The sequence below is a fragment of the Rhinolophus hipposideros genome (genome assembly GCF_964194185.1).
Source record: "Rhinolophus hipposideros genome assembly, chromosome: 6".
Lineage (NCBI taxonomy): Eukaryota > Metazoa > Chordata > Mammalia > Chiroptera > Rhinolophidae > Rhinolophus > Rhinolophus hipposideros.
The window spans coordinates 95430735-95457106 of NC_138052.1; the positions used below are offsets into that span (position 1 = coordinate 95430735).

The window sequence follows — 26372 nt, forward strand, 5'->3', positions numbered from 1 at the left end:
TGTTCTCCCCCCTACCCCCCACTGCAGTCTGTCCTCCTTGCTTTGTATTCTCTTTTTAGGACAATTCTGTGTTCCACTACTTTCTAGAGAAGCCCCAGCCCTCCCTCATTTGAACACCTGCCCTTTCTACAGCTGCCACCTCCCCAGCTTTGCAATTTGAAAGAATAGATGTCTAATTATTTTCCCAAACACCACTCCAAAAAGGACAGCAGAAACCCAGAGCTTCACAGGGAGTTAAAAAACAAAAACTAAACTATGAAAGTCCAACACGACATCGGAGACGATAGTTTCCAGTTTCAGTCACCTAATTTTCACTTTGAAAAGGAGGAGGAAGACATACGATTTTGTTCTTAAATCCTGATTCTTCAATGGCTGATTAAGAGCCAGGCCTACAAAAGGACATCATTTGGGGGTATTTTCCTTGTGTGAACATTAATTACTGCGACCTGCTGCTTTTGTAGCTAATGAAAAAATGACGTTTCACCAACAGCCTGAGCTGGCGGTACAAGTTGCCTGACTTGCTTTGACACATGAAACGATGATCTGATGCTGAAGTCACTGAGTTGGAGCATAAAATCTGAACGGGGCCAGTGTCGTTGCCCCATGGCCAGATATTAACAAAATAGAAACTCACATTAAGCTCCTTAAAATACATATGAAAAGTCAGAAGCCCGTGTCGTGTGCCCATGTTACTTACCGTGTTTCCCCAAAAATAAGACCTAGCTGGACCATCAGCTCTAATGTGTCTTTTGCAGCAAAAATTAATATAAGACCCGGGTCTTATAGTAAAATATATAAGTAATATATTACATTTATATATAGTAAATATATATAAAATATATTAGTAAATATATATATTTATATAGTTATATATAGTAAATATAAAAATATATATAGTAAAATATATTATATATTATATAAATATAATATATTATATAAGACCGGGTCTTATAGTAAAATAAGACCGGATCTTATATTAATTTTTGCTCCAAAAGACGCATTAGAGCTGATGGTCTGGCTAGGTCTTATTTTTGGGGAAACACAGTACTACTGCACGTGACTATATTTATTGTCAGGTCATCTTAATTTATTTAACTATCTTTATCTGTTCCACTGGAAATGACAAAAATATCATTTATTAAATATCTTTATCGTCTATGCACACGCTACTATAAATGTAATATTCTATCCTGCCTTTTAAAAACTTAATATGTCATAAATATTCACCTATTTCATTCTTTGAAAACATGTTTTTTAAAGTTTGTGTCTTCGTATAGTGGTACATTATCTTACTAAACAATTGCCCTATCATTGGGCGTTTAGGTTTCTTCCTCAGAATCTTCCCCTAATTTTTGCTGAATATCCTAATAAATATTTGTGCACATTTCTGATTATTTTTCAAGATAAAGTTCTAGAAATCGAAACATCAAATAGTGTACAAATTCTTGTAAGGATTTTGATACAAATATTGTTATACTCTTCCTATCATCTGTGTTTAAGCGCTCATTTAAAAATGCCCCAACAGTGGGTTTTAAATATATTTAAATTTAAAAGTCTCTGCCATTTTGAAATGCCTGTTCTCAAGGTTGCTTTAATCAAAGGGATACCTCTTTGATCACCAGTGAGCTTGATTTTTTTTTTCCTTTCTTCATTTAATCACTGGCCATTTGCATTTTTTCTATGATAAATGTTTTGCCTATTTTCCTTTTGGTACTCATAGTTTTCTTATCAACAGAGCTTTCTAATTGATTGCAACGTGGATTTTGCTGATACATACAAAAAAAACAACTGATTTTTGCATGTTTATCTTATAATTGGCCACTTCCCTGAACTGCCTTATTGGATCCAGTACTTTGGACTGCCTCAGGATTTTTAAGTAGGCAACCATCATTGGCAATAAGTGTGGTTCTGACTTTCCTTTTCTATGGCTTTCTCTCTTATTCCTTTCCTTGTCTTATTGCACTGGCTAGAACTTCCAGCATCACTGTCTTGTCTTCACGGCCCCAACAATTCTTCATTAAATATGATTTTGTATATAGGCTTTCCTATCAATTGTATTCCTTATAAATTGAAATTTTCCTTATGAATATTCCTGAGATATTCTTTGTAAATGTCAGAAAGGACCCTTTTGAGTTTTGTTTAGACGGAAATAGATGTACTACTTCCCTTTTCAACCTCTTTGAAGATGAGTATTTTTCTCCTCTGGCCTATTGATAGGATAAATTTTGGTCCCAAGCATTACATGATTTTTACATTAATTTACACATGCTCAGTTATTCTTTTAATGTATCTCCCAATTTGATTTTCTTATGTTTTATGTAAGTTTTTTTTTGTCTTAATTCACAGTGAGATAGATCTATGTTTTATTTTTGGGGGGGCGGGGAGGAAGAGAGTACTTATTTTGTTGGGTGAAACAACATGAGGACAGTCAACCCGTTCTATAATGCGTTAGTTTTTAAGTTAACAGACAGTAAAATTGACTTTGGAGTATAGAGTTCTATGAATTTTAACACATGTATAGAATCTTCCAAAACTACAACTAGGATACACGACAATGCCATCACTCCAAAAACACCTGTGCTAGCTGTTCTAGTCACACCTCCCCCACCCTTCACCCCTGACAACCACTTATCCGCTCCCTGTCACCGTAGGTTAGTCTGGTTCAGAATGTCATATAAATGGAATCATATAGTAGGTAACCTTTCTGGTGTCTTTCACTCCGCAAGACGCCTTTGAGATTCAACTAAGTTGTATGTATCACTAGTTCACTTCTTCTTATTACTGACTAGTACCATGTATGGATGCCCCAGACTTTGTTTATCCATCCATCTGTTAGAGGACATCTGGGTTGTTTCCAAGTTGGGGCAATTATGAATAGAGCTACTATAAACATTCATGTACAGGTTTTTGTGTGAACACAAGTTATTTCTCGAGGGCAGTGGTTCTCGGCCAGGAACTATTTTTGCTTCCCAGGGGATATTTAGCTAAATCTTGAGTCATTTTTGGTTGTCACAGTTGAAGGTAGGGGTGCTCCTGACACCTGGTAATAGGGGTCAGGGATACGGCTAAACCTCTTACGACGCACAGGAAAGCCCCAAAGAATGATCCAGCCCCCACGTCAACAGTGCTGCTGTGGAGACTCTGCTCTAGGTAAATACCGAGGACTGGGATTGCTGGGTTGTGTGGTAAGTGTATGTCTCACTCGATAAGAAACTGACACCTCTTCTCCTCTCCACCCCTTCTCCACATATGGCCAGTGGCTACTATAGTGGGCAGCGCAGATTTAGAGAGTACAAAGGTCCGTAAAAATACTTTGTCAACCTCATTATTTTCTTCAGATTCCTCATATCCCTTTACATCCCACACCTATAGAAATTGTATAGTATGTATGGCAATTCCTGCTCATGTTTCTGACAAATTGTGCTCTGCTTGGGGCCTAGCTCCCAATAGTTTATAATAGTTACCTTTTCTTTATCAATATACCTCTTGGGAATGGCCATCCTAATCAAGACACAACATCCAAAAGAACAGGTTTAAGTAAATAAAAAGACTGACATATTGTTTATAAAAATGGAAAAAAGATTTTTATGTGACAAAGGATACCATGAACAAAGTAGGAAGGAAAGTAAGCTCTGGATCAGCCTGTCACCAGCTCTTTCTGTGTGTTACGACCCAGTGATACAGGTACTATGACTGTGCCCATTTTATAGCTAAGGAAATGGAGGACCAGAGAGGTTAAGTAACCTGTCCACGGTCACACAGCTAAGAAGTAGCAGAACTGATACACAAACCCAGACAGTTGGGCTCCAGTGCCCCTACACGTAACCACTTTGCCACCTCACCTCCCCTAACTATACTGCAGGAGAAAACATTTGAAACATATAAAAAAATTTAACATTCAGAAGGTATAAAAAGCTGCTATCAATCAAGAAGACAAATATAAACAGCCCAAGAGAAAAAAGGGCAAACGACAGAACAGGCAATTCACAAAAAAATGGAAACAGCCAGTAAACATATGAAAAGATGCTCAATTTCCAAGTCATCAGAGCAGACAGGTTAAAACAAGGAATGATGTTTTCAACCAACAGATTCGAGCGAAAATTAAGACCTTTGCTAACAAGGCTGGGAGGGTGTCACTCTCTCACTGCCAGAGTCCTGTGAAACGTGCACTGGCTTTCTGGACGGCAATTTATTCACCACTATGGAAAACACACTTCGCCTTTGACCAGCTATTCCTCTTCCCCCAGCAGTGGTCTCACAGCAGCACAGAGATGCACTCTCCTAACCGAGCTCCAAGGGCCAAGTTCAACCGCCCTGTGTCCTGCAAAGTCATGTGAGGATCAGAGCTGAGCACTGGAGCAGCAGGACACTCATCAGGCCACCTGCACGCCTCCCTCCCCACATGCGTCCCTTCCGTTCATCCTTCAACTCACTCAAGCCATTTGTACTTGCTATGCATTTCCGTCCTTTCGTGATAGCAACTAAAGAATTTTCAGAGCAAAGGGAGGTGTTCTTATGGAAACTAAGCTGAAAGCTCTAAGAGTCCAGGAACCCCCAATTGCTAAAAAACCAAAACCAAAACCAACGGCTGATGAATAAAACAAGTGTAAAACATGGGGAAACATCAGAAAGACCGACAAGGATTTTGCCCTTAACAGCCTTCCCAAGTGTCTGAACGCCGAATCAGGTGGTGCACGATGACACTATCAGGAGAGCTAAAGCAGATATAACCGTTCTTCCAGGGAGAACCCGGGAGCCAAGAAAAGGCCGGCACACATCTGCATGATTCGCATCGTCTTAAACAATGAAAATATATTAAGGAGTTGGTTATTTAATTTTAAAACATTTAAAATTAAAGTGATACCGTTATCAATGTAGAGGATCTTTTTAACAATACAAAAATGACTCGTCCCCTGTGGTAACTTTCCTTGCCCCGAATTCTACTGTCTGACAATAGAGTGGATTTAGTTTTCTAGCCAATTGGAAAATTGCTGTCCTTCAAAGGAGGATTTAAGCAATTTACAGTCATTGTCATAACTGACATGTTTGCTATTAACTCTGCCACCTTATTTTAGGCTATTTGTTTTCTGTATTTTTTTTTTTTTTTTTTTTGCTGTTCGCTTTCCTTTATTACAAGGCCCCTACTTTCCCTCCTTTTAGCTTTGCTTATGTTGTAGAAGGTTTATATCCATGTTTTAAGTTCTACTAGGGTTTATCTCTAAGCTTCCCAAAGTATTTAAAACCTTCATTTCCCTAATTATCAAGGTAAAAAATAAGTATTCCCGGAAAAGCTGGTCTCTTTTCCTTGTTCTGAGGATGAAAACAAATGGCCCCAAGGTGGTAACAGTGTGTGAAAGAAGCCAAATGCAAAGTCGTGTTGTGTAATTCTTTTTCTGTGAAAGTCAGAGTTAGGGATGGTGGCGTTGTGGTGGCTGGGGGAGCCCCTGGTCTCTCGGGATGACCAACCGCAGGGGTTTCCTCCAGGCTTCAGGCACCTTCCCCAGGGTTGCTTTCAGTGGGCAAAGCCTGGCGAGCCTTCCCAGCCCAGCTCCACCTGCCTCAGTGGAGACGCCCCTCACCCCACATCTTTATTCCAGGTGGGGTGAGTGGCTTCTTGATGTCTCCTCATTAGGAACTGATGACTAGACATCATTTACATCAGAAGTTTCATATAAAACTCCTGATACAGTCATTTACCAATCACTGCTCACGGCCCCAAAGGTGTCAAAGTTAGAGCCAATTTCTCCTGATTCTATGGGTCAGGACACAGGTAAACCCTCCAGAAATCAGCTTTATCAAGCCTCCCCGAGAAGCCAATGCATCATGGGATAACCCGCGTCAGAGCCAGACAACCCTGGTCAGGAAGTATTCTCAGACGCGGCCGTTAACTGTGTGCCTTTTTAGTGAATGAGAAGTGCAAATGTGTCTACAGAATGGAGTGCAGGAGTCCGTAATTGGGCATCAACGAAAGGCAGAACACAGTGTGTCAGGACTGCCACGAGGAAGTTCAAGTACGGGCTTCATGGAGCAGGTGAGGGGATGCGGGAGAGAGGAGACAGATGATGGGATTTAGACAGAACAAATTGGAAAATCCCCATCTCTTCATTTCCCCCTCTCTACCCACTTTTAAAATTCCACAATGAACACATACTTGCACGCTCACCATTTCCTTTGCCCAGTCTCGCACCTGAGTCTGGACCATACCTCTGTCTCTCTCTAACACAGTTATTCCTTCTATACCCAAAGAATTGTTGTTCAACTAAAACGAACACTTAGATTTCTTAGTTACTCATTACTGTCACTGCTCATTTGGAATTGGTTATTTCTCCCTGCTAGCAATAAACCATGAGGCCCTCCAGGTGATGCCTCAGCCTAATCCGCCAGGACCATCAAATGAGGGGCGCGGGAGGGGGTCCCAGCCCTCTGTACCAGTTAGGAGGGGCGGGCATGCCCATCGCTTTCTTTCAGAGCCCCCACTCATCTGCGGTTCAGGAGACTGCAAAATAAAGTGGGTAAGACTGTGAGTGAGAAGTAAAGTACCAGTGACTGGCGTGATTTCTCAGTCACAGTTACTAAGCATCACCTAGTGTCCACATGTGCCAGGAAACACCCCAGAATAATGACGGAGGGGGTGAAGAGTACAGTGCTACTGCTGCATGAACCGAGCATGCTGAGAACACAGCAGGGGGACTGAGCTAGCCTATGAGGTGTTTTTTGTTGCCTGTGAAATAATGTGAATTTTCCTGCACATTCTGGATGGATGAACCCTGTCAATCATTCTCTCGGTGAGCCTGCTGAGGGGGGCCTCAACCCACACCAGTTACAACACCCCTCCATTCCAAGTAATCTCCGCGCCAGACGCCCGTTACCTCCTGCAGTTTGATCTCCTCGGGCTGGAGGATGTCCAACACCCCACTGCTCTGAATCTCAGGGAGATCCTGCCAGAGGTTGAACTTGGAGTGGGGGTTGCTGAGCAGGCAGATCTGGGGCAGAGCCTTCCTCTCTGGCAAGCTGGCGGGCTCCTCTTCTTCCACTTCTTCCTCTGGAGTCTCCTCGCTGGCTGGGGAACCGTGGGCATCAGCTTGTATTTCTGCATCCTGCTGCCTCCTGGTTTCAATTTCCTGTAGAGTCGATTTGTCTCGGTATTCCTGATACAGGAGCCCTGGAATCAAACAGAATTGCAATGAAGAGAAGTAAACAATTTCAGATGCAGATCTTTCCGAATCACTCAGTCGAGGCATGGTCCTCTTATCAAGGGCAGGTGCTCTGCCCAGCGGCACACCAGGACGGCCAGACCCGCACGCGTTTCAGCCAAGGACTCTACCATGTCTTCACTTCCTGGGAAGGATCAGCATGCATGAGGTTTTTCAACAAAGAATAGAAAAATCCCTGAACTGATTCAAAATCTAACCACACAAATATCTGCTTTCAGCACACATACTTGGCAAACAGGAATCTACAACTCGACGTGTTAATAACCAGCGTGTGCAAAATGGATGGAGATGTCTCAGTTACGTTCAGTATCCCACAGGACGTTTCCCACAGCCTTAAACGCTTCCATATTAAAACTCAAGTATATTCATTTGTGAACTGGGAGTGGTCAATTCTCATTTTGAAGGAAAAACCAGTATTTCCTCAGTCTTAGGATTCAAAAATGAAATACTCTTTTTTCGCCTTCACAGTTGCAGACCTACTTCCCTGAGCAATTGTACTTGAAATAAATGCATTAAGAGTCTCCAAGGAGATTCGGGGGGTGCATATGAATCAGCACAGAGGTGGCACCTCCATAGGGAAAAACCCATGTCAGACATCCTGCAGAGTGAAGCAATTATCTCTTCACACACAGGGGAGCAGAAACCAAGGGGGGGTCCCAGCCCAGGGAGAAGGGGGAGGGACTATTGGAGAGGGGGGGCAGGAATCCTGCCAGCAGTGAGGCTGGGAGGAGATGGTCAGACCCTAGGGGTCTTGTCTGCTTGTTGTGCCCTGGAGGTGGCATTCTGTCCTGTGGGCAAGAGGGAGGCCCCAAGAGAACTCAGGCAAGTCACTCTTGTCTGCATTTTAAGGAGGCCCACGGATGGGAAGAAAGGCTGTGACAGCTCTGCAAGAGAGCAATGGTGGAGACCTGAGCTGCCGTGGTGATGGAAGGATGGAGCCACATGCCTGATTCAAGGGACAGTGACAAGGTGGAAGACCGATCCTGGTGACTGGCTAGTGCTGCTGGGTCATGAATAATATCCAGGTAACCAGCTTGGCAATGAGGTTGGGTGGCCCCACTCAAGGAACACAGGACGGGGAGGTCCAGTGAGCAGCTGGACGTACTGGTCTGGACAGCAGTCGGGGCCCCTTGATATGTTTATACAACAAAGATGATTTTCCCAGGAAAGTTCTGATAGAGATAAATGTACCACTTGGAAAGCACTTTCTCTTATAATTGCAGTACCATGTTTCCATGTTTCCCCGAAAATAAGCACTAACTGGAAAATAAGCCCTAGCATGATTTTTCAGGATGATGTCCCCTGAACATAAGCCCTCATGCATCTTTTGGAGCAAAACTTAATATAAGACCCCGTCTGATTTCCAGGGAAACATGATAGCTATTATCCCTTCTTGATCTAATTGTTAAATATATCTAAACAGTAGAAAAAAGAAGGAAAGAAAAACAGACTAACTTTGAAATCCTGAATGTGGCCGGACAGATTATATTTATAAACAAGAACCCAATAAATCTGCCCTGGGGATTAAATTAGTTGGCTTCCTATGCTCTGTAACATTAAATTATAAAGCCTTTATGCGAAGTACATAGCATTTACTTCAAAAAATGAGGACCCTGTAATTTAACAATGTTATAATCCAGCAGAATACAACATGGCGTTAATATGACAAAGGAATGAAAAAGAAAACTGAAGTCCATGCTCAACGCAATGGATTGAAGGCAGATTAACATCACTACATAAACTGGTTCGGTCATGAGTACAAGATCACTGCTGCTTCCGAAACTGAACTGATTATTCCCTTGTGATTTCGATGCTGTATTTATGGAGATTTAAAGAAACCAGGTTCCCACAAGTTGACTTGGAGTCCCTTTTCTATGCTTAGCACAATGCCGTCCCCACATAGTAGGTACGCAAATATTTGTTGAATTGAATGCCTTTTTAAAAATGCAGTTTCCAAGCTTCACAGAAGTGTTAAACTAATTTGGCATCTTTTTGAAGGTTCAAAAATACGTCTTAGGTGTGCAACAGTCAGCAAATCATGGCTGAATACTATCTCCGACATATGCTGAAAAGAGACCGAAATATCAGCACTGTGGATTGAAAATAATGTTTCTGAAATCACACTGTGGCAGCCACTGTTGGCTGTCTTTCCTCTGTGCCCTTACACCACTTCTTCCCAGCTGGCAGTGGAGGGGTTTTGTTTGGGTGCTGACCCATTCTGTGCTCAGGGAAGTGGGTGAATGTTGACTGATAAAAACTTACTGTGACCGTTCTCTTCCCCTTGTCAGTGGTGGGTTTAGATGTGAGCACGTGACACAACCTGGCTGAGAAGAGTAAGGGGATAGCTTACATCTTTATGAAGGGCTTCTCAAAAAGATATCCCTCCCTGATAGACATTGAAGACAAACTGCCCGTTTTTGCTTTCACACATGGCTCCTGGAGGATGTGATGTCTGGAGCTGTGGCAGCCATCTTGTGACATGAAGCTCAAATGCTGAGAACGGTGGAGGGAAAAGAGCTGGGTGATTGCTTGACAGAACAAACTAACTCCAGAACTTCCTACCACTGGACTCATTAACTGAGATAGAATATTTCCATTGTTTAAAGTCATTTTTGCTGGATATTCTGTCACTCTCAGCCAAAGAATCCCAATACAAGTAATTTTGAAATTTTCTTAAAACTTCATAGTTCTTCCTGAAGTATTTAGAATATGAATTTAAACACCCATTTTCCTGAAGTTACTGTGATTGCAAAGAGTTGTCTGACACACCGTGTAACCATTTTTCATAGCCTGTTTATTGTTACTAGCTTTAAAATTCAGATTACCATAGAAATAGAGCAGCTTTACCTGAGGAACTATACACTATCCAATTAAATTTCTGTACTGGATGTACTGTGAATATATCATGTTTTCCTATTTTATATTTTGTACATTCATCAAGTACAACTGTATATGGAAATTAAATTTACCTGTAAAATCTCACCCCTGGTATTAGCACATTCATGCAGAATTAGAAGGCTCAGTTCCCATCTCTCCTAATTGGAATGATCTCTTCCAGGCTGGCTGTGCAGCCCCGGGAAAGAGGGTAAGTTCCCAGCTCCTCTTGCCAAAGCCACCAGTCCTTCAAAATCTCACTTTCTGAAGAGAATAATTTTTTTCTTTGAATCCTTCAAATAGAAACTTCCAAAGGGCAGGAAATCCTTTTATTTTTTTTTTACTGAGCACCTTCTCTGTGCCAAGCATTTGTTAGTTGTCAGAGACAACAAGCGTAGCGCATGTTCACACGTGCTCACACGCAACCAATCGCAGGGTCTCAGGGTCCATGATTTATAACGACAGTTGTATACCGTGTCATGCATAATCCTGGAGCCACTTTCTTCCACCAAAGGTGGAGCCACTGCAAAATCCAACACAGTGGCCTGCAAAAGGCCCAGGTATTCATTCCACTTTCCTCCACCCCACAACCCCACTGTGTCCTTAGGAACCTCTCATCCCTTCCTGATACCTGGCAGAGAATTCACTTCATTCACAGAGCTAAAAGCAGGTAGGGCTGGTGTAGGAATCTGCTTAGCACCGGCCTCACGTCTATGATGAAGGATGAGAAAGCAGGGACAGCTCTGTGCTGTCAGTCAACGTATCTGTTGAGCTCCTGTGAATCCAGCCCAGGAGCCAGAAAAAGACAGTTGCCATTATACCAGCAGATACTTGCAGGGGACCAGGGCCTAAAGACTCAAATGTCCTTCTCGACTGTTCACCACATGAGGAAATTGAGGGCCAGGGTGGGCAGATATCAGAGCTCAGGGCCCCCAATCTCCGGCTTGTGGCGCTGGCCCAACAGGTCCATCCACCTCCGGAGAGGTGTATCCACATGCCCGTAATGCAGATGGGAACCTCTCCAGGAGAAGAGGCATGGAGCCCTCTACCCCACCCCGATTTCCTTCCTAGTTGTGACATTGATCTTAACCAAAGAGGATCCCTTTCAAGAAGGTGGAGGCCTAGGCTTCCAGAGTTTGCCAAGGCAGAGGTGGCCCTCTTCATTAAGAAGGACAACGTGGCCGGGAGGTGGGAGGAAAGGGTTTTCAGGAATCTGTTTGCAGGTCAGCCCTTCTCTGTTGCCTCAGAACACAATGGGAAAAGCCACCACCGCCATCACCACCAGGCCTGACATGCAGGGGCCCTGCTGGAAACAAAATTCCTGGAGTCAGCAGCCTAACAGCATGCAGTGTGCGCTCCACCCCCTCAGCTTTGCAAGGGCTCAGCTCTTCTCAGGGAAAAACCCCTGCCAGGGAAGAGTGGGCCGCCCCAAAAGTCTCCCACACGCAGGGTCTCCTGGGGCAGCGAATGCTCCACTTCCACTGGAGGCAGTTCGTTTCTGTCTGCGCGTTTGGGATGAAGGACAATAATGCTGTTTAGGGAAGAAAATTTCCAAACCTAGAATTGTAGTTTAACAAGTAGACAGACTCCTGCTCTGACACTGAAAAACAAAAAAGATTTTCTAAGCAGCCGGTACCATTTTCTGAATAACGGAACCGACCTTACACATTCCGTGCCACCACTGGTGACAATGATGAGAACTAGTTCGATGTCATTAGCAATTTTTTACTCTTCAACGCAAGTGCTCACATTCTTGGGATGCCTTTTCAATCAATTTTCTGTATTCACAGGGCTTCAGCGGCAGCTGTGCAGGAGCTGGACACCTGCGGGCTGTACCCCACACCTCCTGGCCATGTTCCTGGAAAGGCAGGTACGGCCAGGCTTCCCTTCCTAACCCAGGGACCTTGGCTGGGGGGCTCCTGCTTTCTCTACGTTACCTTTCCCCTTGTGCAAAACCGGCCACGCCTCCTCTTCCTGAACTGCCCTGGTCAGTCTGGCTCACTCCAGAAGCAATTCCCTCTCTTTCCAGCTCTTCCCCAGGCTCCTCTCAGGCGGGGGTTCATGGAGCGCCCCCTCCCGCATGGCCCAGCAGAGCCTCACCCCTGGTCTTGCTGGCATTACTGACAAGGGGACAGAGAGCCCTCCCCCAGGACAAGGCTGGGCAGGTAGAGCTCTCAGGACAGAGCAGGGCAGAAATGCATTTGCGAAAGCCCAATTATACAATACTATTAAAACGTGGCAGTTTGGCCTGTGACACGATTAAGAACCAAACATGCCAAAAACGTTCCTTAGCCATGTCAGGTACATTTGCTCACAGAAACGCAAGGGCATGTCACGAGCAGAGGGACCCTCAAGAGTCCACCAGGAGCCCCGGTTTCACCCTTGAAGCCCGGCCACCGCCACGGCACCCACCTATTTGTTCGATGAGATTCCTCCAGGAGTCGGCGGGAATGGGGTGGATCATCCGCAGGGCGTCGGTGAGCGTGGTGGGGCTGTCGGTCAGCGCCGGGCACTCCTCGGGCGTGGCCCCATTTCCTGGGCTGGAGGACGACTCGCTGCCACAGAGAAGCAGGGGCAGGGCCGGTTATTTTTAAGCAATGACACACCTTGGCTCGCTGGCGAGAGGCGTCCGCACAAGGGGCCTTGGCCAGCTGGACCGGCCCGGGACGTCCAGGCCGAGCGGACGCCGCCCCTTTCAGCCAGAGGGGCCTCACAGGCCCTTTCTGTCACCGCACCAGGGCGCGACCGGGTGATTCATTCCCACACCAGCCCGCCCAAACCTTCATGTTTTCAGAGCTCGAGGGCAGGCGTTGGAAACTTGGCGCGCCCTGCCCACTCCGCGGCGCCACCCGGACGCCCCGACGGGTCCAGTGGCCAGGAGCCCAGCCCGCGCTGCGCCCCCCAGCGCCGTCCACGGTCATGTGGCCCCGGCCCCCTTCTGGCTCCGGTCCTGCCGGACAGAGAGGGGACACCGAGCAGGACGCGCGCACCCAGGGTGCCTGGGAGAGGGCCTGGGAGGCGGCCCTGGGGGGAGGCACCCCAACCCCAGGCGGGCGCGGGCACTACGAGACCGTGGGTGGGAGTGGGGGGCGGCACAGCCCACGCGGCATAAGCCGCGGGGTCGGCGTCCGCTGCCGGGGACAAAAGCTGGGGCCAGAGGCGCGCGGGGGCGGCGCGCGGGGTCCGGACGGCCGCTCGTCCTCACCTGCCGAGCAGGTGTCCCGCCGCCGAGTAGCGCGGGTCGCTCTCCGAGGTGGAGCTGTCGTGGTCCACAGCGCAGGCTGCGCTGAAGGCTGCGGCCAGCAGCTCCATAGGGGCCAGCGGCCCGCGGGCGCCGGGGCCGGTCAGGGGCCTCGACGGGGGCCCGGAGCCGGGTCGGCGGCGACGAGCTGCGGAGCGGGGTCGCAGTGCGCGCGGCTGGAGCTCGAGCTGCCGGCCGCCGCTGCTGCCGACGCTCCCGCAGGCGGGCGAGCTGGCAGGCGGACGGGTGCGCGCCGGAGGCTCCCGCGGTTGCCACGGCAACGGGGTGGCGGGAGGGGCGCTGGGACGGGGGCGAGGCGGCAAAGGGGCGGAGAAGCCTGGGCTGGGCGCGACCCCGGGTGGCGCTGCGGGTGGCAGCCCGGGACCTCCCACGGGGCGGGGCGGGGCGGGGCGGGGGAGGGGAGGGCGCGAGGCGTGGGGCCGCGAGCTGTGCCCTTGGCTTCCCGCCCCCTCCTCGCTGCCTGGACTACACCGGCAAACTTGGAAGTTACAGGGAGGTGACCCTTTGCCCTTGATGCTCTCGACCCTCCGCCCGCTGGTGCCTCCCGCAGGGACCGGCCCGGGGACCCCGCCTCTGCGGCCCCGGGCGCAGCCTCCGGGGCGTGCATTCCCCCTGGAGGTGCCTCTGCCCGAGGGAGCCCGGCGCCCGCTCCCCGCCCTGACCTGGGAGAGGGGCAGGTCCGAGCCCTGGGGGCCCGGGGTGGGTACGGGGGAGCTACAGGAGAAACAAAGTGTCCCCAAACCTCCACCCGCTTTCCCGGTCCGGTCACATTGACTCTTGGAATCTGCATCTTGGTGTTAGCTAGTTGAATCCGCTTGTGGATACAGAAAACAAGCAAACACTGGAGTCGAGTGAAGTGCGAGTGAGCCCCTGTGACGAGGAAATCCTGAGGGATTTTCACCCATCAAGACTAACGGGCCCGCTCCCCGGGGTCCTTTCCGAGGCCGGCCGGCCTGCTTTCCTTGATGGGCGCTGGTGACAGCGACTGCTTCGGTGGGCCAGGGTCAGTTCTAATGGTTGGGGACGGAGGGTACCTTGGGTGGAGGGTGGAGTGGAAAAATCTTCCTCTGCATATTCCACCCACTTGTTTTCGGATGCGAATACTCCTGGTGGGCGGGGTTCAGTTACTAGTTAGTAGTTGACTTTAATAGGTTCCTTAGCCAGCTGTTTAGAACATGGCAGTTGTGTTAAAGGGAGAGTTGGGGCAAGAAAGGAAAGAAAACTGCTTGGGAGGGGGTGTTGCCTGGAAGGGAGCTCCCCTCCTGACACCAGGGTTGCAGCCCTGTGGCCCCTGCCCACTCCATCTCCCCCAGTTCCGACTCTAGGAAAGGTGCTCAGGTGACCACAGTCCAGTTCCTGCAGCTGCCACTTAGCCCTGGCTCCCCTCCAGGGGCCGGTATGGACAGGCCTGATCTCTTGCCCTTAAGGTCGCAGAGTATCTTCTTGACAACCTTCTGGTCTCCTCTTTCTCCAAGCCAAGCCCCTCCCTTCCTTGACTCATTCCACACATGTTCAGACAGCCCACTCTATATCTCTACATTGTCATCTGCTCACTGGCCATCTCCGCCTGGATGCCTCCTGAACACTCCACAGCGTGCTCACATCTCCCCACCGCCACCAGCAGCCAACCAGGAGGCCAGGCAGAGGGTGAGAGCCGGCCTCCACTTCTGTACCTGCTGCCACCCCACATGTCAGTGCCTCACTGAGCCCCCAGCGTCTTTTAAAGCAGTAGCCCCCTCCTTGGCATTTGGACCGCTCCCCACCCAGTTCATCGTCTCTGGCCCCTTTCTAACTATGGGTTTGCTTTGGTCTTAAAACCCTGCGTTGGCGTGCCGTCACCTGACAATGCAGGCCAGTCTCCTGGCACTGTAACCGGGTCTTCACCAGGTGTCCCATTCCTTGCCAGCTTCTTCAGGCTACTATCCTCACCCGCTCCTCTGAGGCTTTGGTCTCACTACACACTTTTCCAGGCTCTGGGCTTTGGCAAAGACTGCTCCTTCTGCTAGGACTCTGTTCCCCTGGGTAAGTCTTCACTCTTGCAGGTCAAGGTGCATTAGGCTGTCCCACCCAGGTCCTTTCCCCTGTGTAACCAGCAGCATTGCCTGGCACTGCAATTCTCTGTGAACAGGGCCATTCTTACACTAAGCTATGGGCTCCCCCAGGGTGGGCGCCATGATGTCTTACTCATCTTTCGTCAGGGGCCAAGGAAGAGCAGTGAGTGGGCAATCGCTAGGACCTACTGCTTTGCATGGTTTCACCACTCCTTACATTGAATGTAACACTAAGTGACGCTGTTACTTTCACACTTTGCTGCACCAAGGAGAAAGGATTATTTTTTAATCAAAATATTCAAGTGAAATTACGTATATTAAGCTGAGCATAATAAAACCTTCCAATTGAAAAATAATCTAAAAATATCCTCCTAATTATAAAATCAGTTTAGAAAGTCACAGTTCTGAAGGCATATAACCTTAAGCTAAATTCCCCATGTTCTATTTTTTATCATATTTAGTGCTTATTAGGCAAGCTATGACTAAAATCTCTACTTACTTGACATTTTGCTCACAGTATACTTTATTCACACAATAAAGATAAGACAAATATTTCAAATATACCTCATTAGCACATGGTAAGTGCTCTATAAGTATTTGTTAAGGAATTAATTGTATGTTTTAAAAAAATATTTAGTGTTAAAAGGAACCAACAGGCCAAAAGGGAGTCACTTTTGCTAGGCCATATCACCAAACCAAAACTTAATAACTAAACCTAGTTGCAGTTTCAGTCTCTTTCAGGAGTGGAATTCTAAACCAATCAGTATGGAATTTCCTGGTCAGCACTAGTGAGGTAATAACCCACTTTTAACTTCTTAGTCCTACCCTCTTTTCTGCCTATAAAAAACCCTTTCATTTGGTACTACTCATCAGAGCACCATTCTACTTGCCCAATTCATTGAATCACTTAATAAAGCCAATAAAGCCTTCATATTTACTCGGTTGAATTATGTCCTTTAACAGTAGTTACTTTATATATTTTATCTAAAGATTGTTTATTTTTTTCTTTTGCATTATAAAAGGTAAATATTGGGAAAAGATTGATTCTTATTTGTATAGATACCTCTGCCTTCGGGAGTCCTCATTTATGTTTATAAAATGTTACCTTACTCTGAGGGAGAATTGCTAGAAGCAGAGGGAAGTTTAGAAATAATATGGTCCAATACTTTTATTTTACAAAAAAAGCAGCAGAACCAGAAGGTTAAAACGACAAGCCCAAGATCACATAGCTGCTAATAGAAGTATATGCTAGTAATTCAAGACTGTGTTGTATGGGGAACTGCACATTTCTGTTTACTTATTCTAAATATTTTTAGAGTTACACTGTCACCAGACAATCAAATGTTAAAACACATTTATATTCTTAAATCTATTTGGGAAATGGCTTGGATTTTTTTTTTTTTTGTGTGTGTGTGTGTGTAATGAGATAATCCTCAAATATATATGGGAAACTTCTAGAAACAGGTGCTTGGTAACATTTAATTAACTATCTTTTAAATCCATAAACACAGTTTATTTTTGTCACTTCTCAAAAGAGTCTTTCAGTTGCTTTGAAAATCAACAAATTGAAATTGTGCCGGCAGCAATCAACACTAAATCCGCAGAAGGCTATAGACTCAAGGGACAAATGGGTCCCCAAAAATCTAGGGAGAAAGGTAGGAAAAGGACAAGATATAGCTAGGCTTTCTTACTGAAGCTCCAAGAAACTCAGAAACCCATATTTAATAGATGCAAAGATTTTTCCACAAGGAGACTTGCCAAAAGCAGATTGTTCTGTTGTGTGGTTAGAAGTATTTTACTGGAGAGGTGGAGATCTTTCCTTAGTTTTGATCGTAAGGATAATTTATAAACGTGGGATTGTAACATGTTATAGAAATAAGTAAAAAACACAATCATTTTAGCCTGTGTAGTAAAACATCAATCGTGGCCTTTGCCCTGGTCTCCTGGGAAGTGATCTCTAAGTCATCGGAATGACCTATCTGATAAGCGTGTCTTTGCTTATCTGGCGGCCTGGGGCTACACCAGAAGAGGTGGGGCTTTGAGCCCTGTGAGGATAGCTCCAGAGGGGCTGAAGACTGAGGTCAGCCACCTGGGTGGTCAACCAAGTCTAGGTAATCAAGCTCCAATAAAAACTCTGGACACTAAGGCTCAGGTGAGCTTCCCTGGTTGGCAATATGGTCACACATTGTTGCTGGGGAATGTTAGTGAGGTACACGGCCCGTGGGGATAAGACAATTAGAAACTCTGAGTAGAACTTTTCTGGACTCTGTCCTGTTCATCTCTTCCCTTGGCTGGTTTAAATCTGTAGCCTTTTGCCGTAATAAACTGTAACCTATAACCACGAATGTTAACAGCTCTCAGTGAGTTCTGCGTTCTTCATGTGAATTGTGGAAAGTGAGGGTGGTCTTGGTGACAGCTGATGTCAGAGTGAGGGTGGTCTTGTGAGCTGTCCCCTGACTTCACAAGCCTTTAGTCTGATTTAGAGTAGAGCAACCACATCCTTCTAACAATCTTCTTTTCCTTGACCTCTTTTTCTCTCGCTCGGTCTGCCCTGTACATAGCTGCCAATCAGTTTTCCTCAAACATATCTGCTTCCACACATGTTATCTTCCCAGTACCTTGTTGGTAAGTAATTCATTGCTAATGGAGTTAATGTGCAGTCCAGGCTGGGGTTGCCCAGATGAAAGCTGGGTCACCGCTGACAGCTCCCACGGCGCTCCCTTTGCTCTGTTTCTATTTCCTGTTGAGATTTTGGAGGGCAGCTATGAAGATGTCATCTACCTCTGCATCCCCAGCACCCAGCAAATCCAGGAATCATCAGGAAATAGGTGGTGAATAAGTAAACACACAGAAGTTGGTAGGGGTTATGTTGACATTTCCTTGATTTCAGTCTTTCTTCTACAGGTTTTGAATGTAACCACACATTGCCTTGGTGTTACATCTCGCCCTTCTTTGGTCAGTGAAGATGTTTCTTTAACTGGCCTCTTTGGAAACTAGCAGGCTTCTAGAGTTGGTGCCATAAGCTTGGGGGAGGTAACCGTGACCTGTTGTGATGAGTCAAAAACCCATTAAGACTGGACTCACTGTTTTGGTGAAGTGAGGAGTGTTTTCTTTTTGTTCTTTTTTGACATGGTTGCTATGGTGGCCGGTTGGTTCAGTTTTGGTTAAATAGGGAAAAGCCCAGAGGGGTGCCGAGATGCATACAAACCTTGGTCTGGTTTAAGGAGATGGGCTAGCGCTGGATAGGTTTCAATGATTATGGGAAGCAGGCATTGAGATCTTAGGGCTGAATTGCTGAAGATTTCATATTGCTATCCTGAATACATTTTCAGAATCAAAAATAGGTGGCCACGCTTTGCTCCACTTCCAGGCGTGAGAGGCAGCCTGGGTGATGCTGCTTGGTGAGTGAGATGTTAGAATTTCCAAAGCATTTTATATCCTTAGCTATGGTTTATATCCTTAGCTATGTCCTTAAAAGGCTGGGACAAAGGGCGGCCATATCTTCAATTATGAGATGCAGACAATTGGATGGCCTTGATAGAAATGTATTTCTCAAAACAAGCTTCCCAAAATACTCATGGAGAAGAGGCCATAATACTTGTGTGTTTATTTGAAACTGTGAAAAATGAAAGAGGGCCTGGGCTGTGGTTTCTTTGGAATATTCCTACCAAGGAGCCTGGGACACATAGGGTCCAAGGATTTTAGCTATGGACGATGTCATGGGCTTTTGACCAATAGGAGCATACAGAAACAAGGAGACCTAAGGAAAAATATTGTTATTTCCAAAGTATGTTGAGGATAAAATTTGGAGCGAATGAGATAAGGAGTTGCTTGGACACACACAATTTACATTTTAGGTTGTGGCAATGGGGATTCATATTCTGTTATTTTGAACGAATAGCCCACTTCCTTCCATTTAGCTTTATTCATTTTAAATCACCTTATAAACTAAATAATTAGACCTAATTTAGTCTTATGTGTAGTGAGTCCTATAACGTATTATACAAAGAGAAATTATTAATTATTATTACTATTACTACTGCTACTACTACTACTATTTAGGAAGGCTGCATTTAGCACTAAAATACATTCACTATTGTAATGGAGAATGTATTGCCTTAAGCATTAATCAAATGTAGCAAAACTGTTTAAGGTATGAAATGAGAAAGAAAAAATTATCTATTCATAAATTAAGTAGACTTGAAGGAATAACATGTAATTAGCAAAATTAATAACTAGAAATTATTCACACATCGTGCCTTAAACATTGCAAATAACTGATTTTAGAGAAGTATTTGCCATAACAAGGAGTCGTATGATAACTTTTCATCCATCAGAACAAACCCCTCACCCTTAACATCCAGTAGAAAGAATATTCTTTGTTGAGTCACCAGAACTAAGCGTTCGAGGATTTAGAGTCTCATAAAAAGACCAATTATGTGTTTGGTAGAGAGGGGTCCCTTTTCGGGAGCTGTTAGAGACATGAAAGAGGTATGCCACTAAAGTGCCCATTCCGGGTTCTTGACGGCCCAGTGTAATCTTGATGAAAACGTCTGTATTCCCAGGAATTCAAAGCTTTTGACTACTATTGATATTTCTATTTTGAAAGCTCTAATAAGGGAACTGGGGATAGCAGCACTGAAATTAGCACCAAACAAATGAATGCTCTCCTAAAGAGCAAGCATATTTCAAAAGCATCTGAGACGCACACCCCTCAGAGGTGTAAGAATGAACAGGCAGTGAGCCAAGGCTTGGAAATGGTCATCTGCCTCGGGATGCGCGTGGGAATCTGAACAACTTTCTGGATGGATCACCCATATAAATCTGCAAATGTTTATACCTTTAGTGAAATGATTCTACTTTTAGGAATGTATCCTAATTAACTGCAAGAATCCATGTGAAAAAATTAGCTACAAGAATGTTTATTATAGTGTTATTTATAATAGTGAAATATTTGGAGCTACCTGAATGTCCGGTAATAGAAAATTGACTATTTAAATTATGACATACAAAAAAAAATTATGACATACCTCTAAAATGGAATGTCATTAAACATGATATTTAAAATATTTAATAATCTGGAAAGATGTCCATAGTATATTGAATAGGCAAGCAGATTCCCAAACTGGATGGTAGTATGTCTTCATTTGTTTATAAATAGATTTATCGAGATGGAATTTTAAGCACGTGTATATATTTGAAAAAGGACTGGAAGAATGATCACCAAAAACACTTCTCAGTACCTGTAGTTGATTAGTCAGAGTCTGAGGGAATTTTCCTCTTTTTACTCACATGTGTTTAAAATTTTTTCTATAATAAATGTGTCACTTACATAATAAGGGGGAAAAGTTACTTTAAAAAAAAATCAGTCCCTTAATGGCATACATTTAGAGCGTGAGTTTAAAGCATTCACATAACCAGAGGGAATCCTGATGAACTTGAAAACTTGGGCTGAGCTGTTTTGTGTTCTCTAGATTTACCTGGGGAAAAACACTTCAATTCATTACATAAATCTATCTTTTCAAAAGCTCTTCAGTTTCCAAAGACTCACGAATTCCAATTTTACAGTAGATTACCTCTTGGCATCTCTAAAATTAAAGCACTTACTTGATATTCTAATCTGCCTGGTTATAAAAACAATCCTTTCCCAGAAATTCCCCCTTTCCTTCCATAAATCGACATGTATGATTTCTAACCAGAGTGCATCTTCCTGTCCTATTGAAGTCATGGCCCCATCAAAGTCGTCATCAGAGAAGTCACTGCCTCCCATCAAAGGCAGGTCTCCCCAACACCACAAGCCCTTCCCTGCTCCCCCCCCCCATCCCATCTGTGCTGGCTCAAATGCCACCTCCTCTGTGAAGCCCACCCCCCATCCCATCCTGTCGCTGCTGTACTTGCTCCCTCTTAGGGTCTCCTAGAGGACTTCACCAGGGCTTCTCTTAAAGCTTGATCATTTTCTTAGAGAATTATTTCTGTGTCCTACTAGGCTGTGCATAGAGACAGGGCAGCCTGGTTGCCGTTGCCCCCCTTGCTGTGTGGGCAGAGACCTCATACATCTTGGAGGCTCGAGACACCTTTGCCGAGTGGAGGCAGAGTTGAAGGAGGCTTGAATACACAGGCATTCTTTTGGTAGCGTCCCAATGCCTCTCAGTAAATTCCAGCCATCGAAGCATGTCACAAAACCTTTTCTTTCATCCACTAAATACAAACCGCCTCTCCTTGCTACTCCCTTAAAAGGTGAGTGCACCATTCGCTAAAGGACCATTATTATCTGGGGGGGAAAATCAGACTACCAGCAAAGAAGTGAAATTTTACTTTGGTTTCTTTACCTCTTTACTGTTCAGCCCTCCCCTGGGCTGACCAGTTGATGTTTCTTTTCCTAATTTTAAACCCATGTCTCAGTGAAGATTGCATGCTAAGTGATTGCTATTTCTAAAATGTTGCTCAGCCCTTGGAGTACCTTTTATTTGTCACAGTCAGTGGGATCTCTAGGCTTGTTTTTCTCTCAGGCTCAGGGTAAAACGATGGTCCTTAATAGGTCTCTCTTTTCTTCCTAATCACCAGGGTCTTTTGTAGCAGTCTCAGAGGAGAGTCTTAAGCTCTCCAGAAATACATTCTTCCATTTGAAATTAACATTTGTCCTTAAAAAAGGAAGAGACTCTAACCTGTCATTAGCTGAGTGGTTTTTCTAAGAAGTGATAGATTCTTACCAGAAGAGAGGAAAGTCTTCTCAACACAGTGAGTCAGAGAAATGACAGAACAGAGTGGAAAAATTCCCTCCTGCTGAGAATACCTTAGAATACATGAGGTCCCTTTCTTAACCCACGGCCCTCAATACCAGCACTTGACACACTGTGAGTTTCTATCGATTGTTCCCTTTTCTTTTGTAGCACTCTAAATTTTGTGGATTGAAATTCACTTATTACCAAACTGAAAATCTTCAGGGAAAACAGGCACTCATATATATTGCAGGTGATAGAGCAAAATTGTCTGACCTCATATGGAAGGGAAGTTAACCATAACTAACAAAGTCACATATAGGCAAAGAACTGAACGTTTGTGTCCCCTCATAATTCATATGCTGAAATCCTAATCCCTGAGGTGATGGCACTGGGGGGGGGGACTTTGAGAAGTGATTAGGTCATGAGGATGGGGCCCTTGTGAATGGGATTAGTGTCCTTATAAAAGAGACCCCAGAGAGACCCCTCCCCCTGGTCTTGGATTTTCCAGCCTCCAGAACTGTGAGAAATAAATGTTTGTTGTTTATAAGCCACCCAGCCTATGATATTCTGTTAGAGCAGTCGCGTTGGACTAAAACAACATATATTTACCTTTCGACCCAGCAATTCCATTTCTGAGAATTTACCCTGAAGATAAATCCTAAAATATGAAACAAGATTAAGTGCAAGTTCATTCACTGTGGTGTTATTTTCGATAGCAAAATATTGGAAGCAACCTGCATACCTATCCAAAGACTGCAATCTGGTGTAGTCACACAGTGAAGTACTGCGCAGCTGGAAGGATGAAAATGAGGAGGGTGCTTCTGAACCGATACGGAGTGATTTCCAGTGTTATGTGAAAGAAGCAAGATATGAAGGAGCATATGCAGCATGTGAACGAAAGAAGGCAAAGTTATATTTTTTTCCCCCAGCAAGAAACACAGGAAGAAAAAAAGAGAAACAAATAAATATGGTTATTTCCAGAGTTGGGGTAGAGGGAAAGACCTTTCTGAATATAACTTTTTGTGCAGTTTTGACCTACAAAGCAAGTAGATGTTGTACATATTCTAATAATTTTTAAAATCTAAAAGTATGGGAAAATATCAAACCCCAGATATAAAAAAATAAATAGAAACAAGTGAACCTAAGTAATGATCAAATTGATAACATAAGCACACAGAAAAATAATGAATTCAAGTAGTTTTCGAATGTAGTACCTATCTCTATACTATTACTGTGATCTAGTCTAGGATTAAAAACAGCAAAAAATCTTTACTTAGTCCATGTGTGGGTTGAATTATGTCCCCTAAGAAGATATGTTGAAGTCCTAACACCTGGTATCTATGAATGTGACTTGATTTGAACATAGGGTCTTTGCAAACAGAATCAAGTGAAAAGGATGTTATCCTGGATCAGAGTGGGGCCTAACCCAGTAACTGGTGTCTTTATAAGAAGAGGAGAAATTTGGACATAGACACACAGAAACGTACAGTCAGGAGGATGCTATGTGAAGACGTTGGCAGAGATTGGAGTGATCATCTACGAGCTAAGGAAACTCCAAGGGTTGCCAGCAGCTGCCAGACACTGAGACAGAGACACGGAACAAATTCTCCCCCACAGCTTTATGAGGGACCTGCCAGTGCCTTGATTTTGTACTTCTGGTCTCTAGAACTCTGAGAAAACAAATTCCTGCTGTTTTTAAGCCATCTAGTTTGTGGTACTTTGTGACAACAGCACTAGGAAACTAATATGGTAGATTGGTTGTTGGTTGTGGTCCAAGTAGAATTATTGAGAAATTCTTCTGTATTTGTAGAATAGAGGAATATCCTCTAACATATATATAAGATTTTTATTAAAAATGTGGTTAACGTACAATATTATATTAATTTCATGGGTATACCATTCAACATTAATATATCTAAAGAAGTGATCACCATGGTAAGTCCAGCAACCATCTGACACTGTTCCATGCTGTCACAATATTATTGACTATATTCCCCATGCTGTACATTACATCCCCAAGACTTATTTGTTTTATACCCTTCACCTTCCCCCCCTTTTTAATTTTTAAATTACAGTTGACGTTCAATATTATTTTATATTAATTTCAGGTGTACAGCATAGTAGTTATGCATTTATATAATTTAAGAAGTGATATCCCTGAATAATCTAGTACCCACCTGGAACTATACATATTTATTACCATATCATTGACTATATTCCCTATACTTTAATTTACATTCCCATGACTATTTTGTAATTACCAATTTGTGCGTCTTAGTCCATTCACTTTTTTCATCCTCCCCCATCTTCCCTCCTATCTATCACCCCAACAAATCTAGTACCCATCTGACACTGTATATAGCTATTATAATATTATTGACTATATTCATGTTATACCCTCCATCCCCATGACTATTTTGTAACAACCAATTTGTACTTCTTAATCCCTTCCCCTTTTACATCCAGCTCCAACCCCCTCCCATCTGGCAACTATCAAAATGTTCTCTGTATCTATGAGTTTGTTTCTGTTTTGTTTGTTTCTTTGTTAATTTTGTTCTTTAGATTCTACATATAAGTGAAATCACATTGTATCTGTCTTTCTCTGTCTGAAATACTCCACTCAGCACAATTCCCTCCAGGTCCATCCATGCCGCCACAGATGGCAAGAATCCATTCTCTTCCATGGCTGAGCAATATTCCATTCCATATGTACCACCTCCTCTTTTTCCATTCTTCCATTGATGGACACCCAGGCTGCCTCCACATCTTGGCCATTGTAAACAATGCTGCCATGAACACATGGCTGCACACGTCCCCTTGAAGTAGCATTTTGGATTTCTTTGGATAGATACCCAGAAGTGGGAATACTGGATTCTTCTTTGTCCCTTGTTATAGCTTTTGTTTTAAAGTCTATTTTGACTGGTATAGGTATTGCTACCCTAGCTTTTTCGTTTATTTGTTTCCATTTTCATGAAATTTCTTTTTTCATCCCTTTACTTTCAGTCTCTCTTGCGTCTTTCAACCTGAAGTGAGTCTCTTATAGGCAGCATATATAAGGCTTTTGTTTTCTTATGCATTCAGTCCTCCTATGTCTTTTGATTGGAACATTTAATCCATTTACATTTAAAGTAACTGTTGATAAATATGTAGTTTTTACCATTTTATTTTTCATATTTTTTTATCTTTTTTTTTTTTCTTGTCTTGTCTGAAAGAAATCCCTCTAAGAGTCCTTGTAATACTGGTTTGATGGTAATGAACTCCTTTAGCTGTTTCTTGTCTGGGAAGTCCTTTTTCTGTCCTTTGATTTAAATGATAGCCTTCCTGCATAGAGTAATCTTGGTTGTAGGTCCTAGCTTTTCATCACTTTGAATATTTCGTGCCAATCCCTTCTGGCCTGCAACGTTTCTGTGAAGAAATCAATTGACAATCTTATGGGAGCTCCCTTATAAGTTACTAATTGTCTCTCTCTTGCTGCTTTTAGGATTCTCTCTTTGTCTTTAAACTTTGACATTTTAGTTATAATGCGTCTTGGTGTGGGCCTGTTTGGGTTCATCTTGTTTGGGACTCTCTGCTCTTCCTGGACTTGTATGTCCATTTCCTTCACTAGGTTAGGGGAGTTTTTAGTCATCATTTCTTCAAATGGGTTCTCAATCCCTTGCTTTCTCTCTTCTTCTGGTACCTGTATGATGCGAATGTTGTTATGTTTGATGTCGTCCAAGAGGTCTCTTAAACTATCCTCATTTTTTAAAATCCTTTTTTGTTTTTGCTGTTCCGATTGGTTGTTTTCTGCTACCTTGTCTTCCAAATCGCTGATTTGATCCTCTGCCTCATCTAGTCTCCTGGTGATTCCTTCTAGTGCATTCTTCATTTTAGTTACTGTATTCTTCACTTCTGACTGGTTCTTTTTTATGGTTTCTATGTCCTTTTTTATGCTTGCTTTCTCTTTGTTGAAGTTCTCACTAAGTTCCTTGAGCATCCTTAAACTAGTGTTTTGAACTCTATATCTGGTAGGTTGCTTGCCTCCATTTCATTTAGGTGGCCTTATGTGGTAGATGCCCTATGGGACCCAGTGTCACAGTCTCCCTCGTCACCTGGTCCAGCTGCTCCAGGAGTGTCCCTTGTGTGGATTGTGTGTGCTCTCCTGTTATATTGAGCCTTGATTGCCATTGGCACTTCAGTGGATGTGATTGGCCCTTAGACTGACTGGCTGTGGGATTTAGCCATGTCCACAGCTTGTGGGGTGCTGTGT

At 44.2% G+C, this 26372-nt stretch overlaps 1 protein-coding gene across 4 annotated transcripts in view; it reads right to left on the reverse strand.

Annotated features, from left to right (window-relative positions):
• Window positions 1–26372, reverse strand: part of NGEF (neuronal guanine nucleotide exchange factor) — a 95830-nt gene that overhangs the window by 22246 nt on the left and 47212 nt on the right. For 3 of the 4 annotated variants that reach the window (XM_081051778.1, XM_081051780.1, XM_081051779.1), the window contains 2 exons: window positions 12501–12643; window positions 6870–7162 (listed from right to left, as the gene is read on the reverse strand). In XM_081051778.1, the coding sequence (XP_080907904.1) occupies window positions 6870–7162; window positions 12501–12643 (436 nt within the window). Of the gene's footprint in view, window positions 1–6869; window positions 7163–12500; window positions 12644–13293; window positions 13615–26372 lie in introns of those variants that run through there. The other variant, XM_081051781.1, reaches the window with a different exon arrangement.